The sequence below is a fragment of the Octodon degus genome, unplaced genomic scaffold, assembly GCF_000260255.1.
Source record: "Octodon degus isolate 3935 unplaced genomic scaffold, OctDeg1.0 scaffold00126, whole genome shotgun sequence".
Classification (NCBI taxonomy): Eukaryota; Metazoa; Chordata; class Mammalia; order Rodentia; family Octodontidae; genus Octodon; species Octodon degus.
Genome location: NW_004524702.1, coordinates 6,758,204 through 6,763,330, shown reverse-complemented (window position 1 = coordinate 6,763,330; position 5,127 = coordinate 6,758,204). Strand labels below are relative to the sequence as shown.

Sequence of the window (5,127 nt, the reverse complement as noted above, 5' to 3'; positions counted from 1 at the left end):
GCAAAGCACAGGGACCGCGGTTCAATCCCCCAGCACCACATGCCAGCCAGCCCTGCCTCCTGGTGGGCTGAGCTGGACACACACACACACACACACACAAATAAATTAATTTAAAAAAAAAAAAAAAAACAACAACTTATCTCCCGTGAGCTGCCCTGCAGGTATCTGGAACTGGCAATTTTATTCAGCTGATTTCAACTAAAACCCTCAAGCAGATTTGGCCAATGGCTTAATTCATTCAGAGGTTCTCCTTGTCCCGTTAGCAGCGTGGTCCCACCTGGAGCTTGTTTGCAGGGCGGCTTGTGAGGCTGTGCTCAGACCTAGGGCTGCAAGGCTGGGATGGGGCTCACCAGTCTGCTCTCAGGCCTTTCTGGTAGTTCCTGGGCATTCTAAGCCTGGAAGCCCCTGGATAAGTCGAATGTTGTGTAAGGACAAGGCTTAAAAAAAAAAAACAAAAACAAAAACGAACAGAGGGCCAGCAGTATAGGTCAGTGGACTAAGCGCTTACTTAGGTAGGCGCAGGGGCCAGGGACACAGGAATCAGGAGAATCACTACGAGTCTGAGCTGCATAGTGAGACCCTGCACTAAATAAATAAATAAGAAAAATGAACAGAGCCAGTTACCATTGGGCCATAGGTTATCTGTCCGTGTCGTAACATTTCCCAGGTGGTAGTTATCTGCCAGCATCACATGCAGCAGCTGCCTGGCGCTGGTAAAATAGAGGTCTAGGACAGTAGTCTGTACCCTCGTGAATGAAGCTCACAGCTCGGGACAAGATCCCCAAACAGATGGGCACGAAGTAGCATGATGAATGTGAGTGGAGAAGGGGTTGGGAGTGTTCGAGAGGAGGGGGTCCCAGAACGGAGCAGGAATGGCGTCGTGTGTGTTCATAGTATACACAGGATATAAATGGCTCTTACTCCAGGGTGTGAAAGGAGGATTGTGCAGTGAGCATGAGAGCTGCTGAGGAGGAGGGGTGAAGGGTCTGAGCTGTGCCTGATGTTGGGGTGTTTAGAGGCTGTCAGGGCCCTTGAGTGCTAAGTAGGGGTGCCCTGTGGTCAGCTCTGTGTTTGGGAAAGCTCTCCCTTCCCTGTGGCGCAGTAACTGCAGGGCTGGACATAGGAGAGCTCTGTTGTTGGATGGTTGTGGGCTGGAAGTTCCTGGAAGGGTCAGAATGGCTGGCAGTTCATCCAGGAGTTCAAGAGAAGGAGCCAGCCTGGGTATAGGAGGGGAGAAGTGATGAGGGTGTCCACAGAGCACCATTCTAGACTCAGGCTAGAGCTTTGCTGTGCTTCTTGGGTCCTGCAGATTGGTGAGCGAGGAGCCAACCTGAGTGGTGGACAGCGCCAGAGGATCAGCCTTGCCCGGGCCTTGTACAGTGACAGGAGCATCTACATCCTAGACGACCCCCTCAGTGCCTTAGATGCCCATGTGGGCAACCACATCTTCAACAGTGCTATCCAGAAGCACCTCAAGTCCAAGACAGTTCTGTTTGTCACCCACCAGTTACAGGTACAGCATATGCTTGCCTAGGCTGCCCACCATGGCCTGGGAGATCAAGGCAGGGAGGTGGCCTTGGTGCAGGTGTCTTTGTGGGGCAATTAGAGATTCCAGGATTCAGGTTTTCATTTTCCGGGCAGCCACTTCAGATAGCCACTTACGGTCGTTGCCATTAACTTGTCAAGCTAAACATGCCTTCCTTCTGCCCCAGAAAGTGTATAATTCTGTGTACTTCCAAGTGCAGATGAAGTGATGTAAATTTAATGCAATGCTTGTGTAACTGATTCATGTTGAAAACAGAGGTAACACTCTGACCTGTAACATGAGGCACAACAAACTAAAGCAGAGCTTCTAGCTTGCTGTGGCCCTTGGAGCTGATGGTTTTTGGTTGGGATGAGAGGTGCTGTAGATACCAGGAGCACCTCTTCTCCTAATTTTGATATCCAAGAATATTTCCAGTGTTGTCATCTGGCCCTGGGGTACACAAGTCACCTCCAGCTGAGACCCACGGAACCAAGGTCTAGGGTTTTGGGTACATGTGCACCAGTATCAGCAGCACTCTTGACCCTGCCTTTGTCTCCAGTATCTCGTTGATTGTGATGAAGTGATCTTCATGAAAGAGGGCTGTATCACCGAGAGAGGTACCCACGAGGATTTGATGAATTTAAACGGGGATTATGCCACCATTTTCAATAACCTGTTGCTGGGAGAGACACCCCCTGTAGAGGTAAGGTCTGCTGGGTGTGTGGGGTGTCCTCCTTCCCACCCAGGGAAGGTGTGACTGTGTGGGTGATGGGACAGCTCGGCTGCATGTGACACCTGTGTCTGGTGGATGGGGCCCTGTGTTTTGGTGATCATTCTAGGTGAGCAGGATGGGGGTGGTGCGCCAGATTCTTCTGCCACTGAGCACTTCCCAGTAGGATGATGCGTACTATTCTGTGGTCATAGCTCGCTTTTCTAAACTTCATCAACCTTAGTGGAAGGGGTGGGAAGTTCTTTTTAATAAGTAGATAAGGTGCCAGGGAAGGGAAATCCGTTGCCTCGTACATGTGGAAGTGATCCATGGCATCATGGTCGCTGACTCGGCAAGGCAACCAGTAATATCTAGCATGTTCCGGTTATTGGATTAGGCACTTTATAGCCACCGCCCTATTTAGTCATTTTGTGAAGCTACATGGTCAAACGTGATTATCTTCCATTTTTGCAGAGGAAGAAACAGAAGCTCAGAAAAGTTAAGCAGCTTACTCATGGTGATTTAGCTCAGTGCTCTACGCCCCGCATTCAGTGCAACCCCAGAGCTCCCCACACTGTCCCCAGGGCTCCAAGTATGGCACAGTCAAGGGCTCACGTACTGAGAGCCGGCCAAAGAGGTGGTGGTTCCTCCTGTCAGCTGCCCTCTCACTTGGGGTCCCAAGGGTGACTTAGGCTAGGCCTAAATAAATGCTGCTCTTTTGGCTACCTGGTCATCTGACATCAGAGAGAGGTGAAGGCAGGAAGGTTGGGGGACCTTGCTGGAGGACTCCTACCTCAGTGTTTGGGGTTTTGTCCCAGGTGCAGTGCAAGCTAGCTGTGTCTACGTGCTTTTAGGCTCCCTTGTGTAACAGACCTTCCTGGGACCATCAGAAGCTCCCCGACACCCCTGACCCCCTGTGAGCTCCCTGATCTCTCTGTGGCTGTCAGCGCACTTTGGATTTCTCAGATTATTTCCTCGTCACTGTAGGAGTGGAGGGGAAATGAGACAGCACTAAGCAAATTGGGACCAAGACTGAGTGAGTGTGCTGTAGTGGAGGAGCCGCGTCTTTAGTGTTCCCTTAACTTTCAGTTTCCTCATCTTAAACCGGGGAGGTATCTGCCTTTCAAAGTTGTTGAGTTGATTATATTAAATAATATGCAGTATTTTTCTTCTAGTGGTTGACAGAGTAATATCCCTTTGACTTGGTGCGTTTGTTCACATACTGTGATAAATACACAATGCGGAGCCCTATCTTTTGCTCTAGATGTGGCTCTTAAGTTTTATACTTTTTAAATTTGCACTGGCAATTTAAAGTCCATCTGGGGCAGGAGACTAAAAATACGATAGAATTGATTGTGCTGAGCTACAGTAAGGGAATTTCTTTTATAAAGATGAAGGTGGAAGTGGGCAGGGAGAGCATTACGTAGTTCCAGTCGTCTCAGGTCCAACTTGGTGCGTGTGTATGGATCATGCTGCGTCCCATTCTGGGTCGCTCTCCTAGGTAGGCCCCCTGTGGGCTGTGACCCTGCATCAGGCATTTCTGCCCTTAAGGGACTGACAGCATTCCAGGGAGGGCTTGCTCTGATCCTTTCCTAGGTAACTAACACAGGTAGACATAGCGGTGTGCTAACAGAGTGCCCAGGACAGCTCCTGACTACAGGAGCAGCCATTGCCCTGTGAAAGATAAAGATGGAAGATTTGAGTCCATCTGACTGGGGGCCACTGTGCCTGAGCTTGGGGTGAGGGCGGGGCTCCAAGGGGAGAAACCAGCATGCACAGGTGTACAGAGGCAATTCCAGTGTGGAGCAGCGAGTGCTGCCTTCACACACAGTGACTGCAGGGTAGTAGCCAGGGGAGGCAGAGGAACGAAAAAGAACTTGCAGGATGAGGGCAGGGCAAAGCCAGCAAGGAAGAGTTTGGGTTTGTCTTGTGGTGGCAGCAGAAAATAGTCGGATCTGTGGATTTGAGTAATCGATATGGAGGAGAGACAGGAAGAATGGAAGGGCTCCAGCTGTCACTCGGGAGAGGACGAGGACAGAATAAAGCCTTCAGTGTTTGGAATTTAGGTCTCAAATGACTTAAAGAACAGCAAATGTCAGTTGGCTGACAGGGTAGGAACCAACATCTCAAAGATTAAAGGAACCAAGGAAGTAGAAAAGTGAGTAAAGGTGGCTCTTTGGAGAAGTCGGATATGCTTGTTCTCAACGAGAGTGGCTCCACGACGGCTGTGCGCGTGTGGGGTGTGTGTGCTGTGAACGTGCATCTGGATGACTACGTCGTGACTGGAGACACTTTTCTTCTTAACCATTTTTTATTAGATCAACTCAAAAAAAGAAACCAGTGGATCTCAGAAGAAATCACAAGACAAAGGTCCTAAAGCAGGATCAGTAAAGAAGGAGAAAGCAGTGAAGCCAGAGGAAGGTAATGACCTTTTAGAGGCGTTTAGCCTTGTCCTTGGAGTTTATCAGGAGCAGTGCCACGTGGAGTGATCCCCATGTGTGCCAGCGTTGTGTTTCAGAGAGCCCTGGTTTTGATGTCTGTTGAATAACAATTCTTACACGCTAGCGGGAGCCTGAGGCTCCTTATGTTTGCTTAAGCCGGGAGCGTGTGCAAGTGACCTTTGCTTCTTCACCTCCTCTTCCCTTGCAGGGTGGGCTCAGGCCTAGGCAGGTGCAGGGAGTGGCTGAGACGCTGATGGGCGGGGAGAGGGCCACCACCCCCTTCCCAACTTTCACCTCTGTGCCAGACAGTCCCAGCAGCACAGAGCCACCCAGCTGAGTGAGCCCCATCCCTAGAGCTGGATGTTATGGCAGGGGCATCAGCTGGTCCTGACCGTAGTGCAGCAGAACTTTTTAGAGGAGTTAAAGCTAGTGGTTCTTCCAACTTGTTTTTT

At 50.2% G+C, this 5,127-nt stretch overlaps 1 protein-coding gene across 2 annotated transcripts in view; it reads left to right on the top strand.

The window, feature by feature from the left end:
• The window catches only part of Abcc5 (ATP binding cassette subfamily C member 5), an 86,301-nt gene that overhangs the window by 53,134 nt on the left and 28,040 nt on the right, over positions 1-5,127 (top strand). For both annotated transcript variants that reach the window (XM_004640705.2, XM_023700613.1), the window contains exons 15-17: positions 1,310-1,513; positions 2,085-2,228; positions 4,553-4,655. In XM_004640705.2, coding sequence (XP_004640762.1) covers positions 1,310-1,513; positions 2,085-2,228; positions 4,553-4,655 — 451 coding nt within the window. The remainder of the gene's footprint in view (positions 1-1,309; positions 1,514-2,084; positions 2,229-4,552; positions 4,656-5,127) is intronic.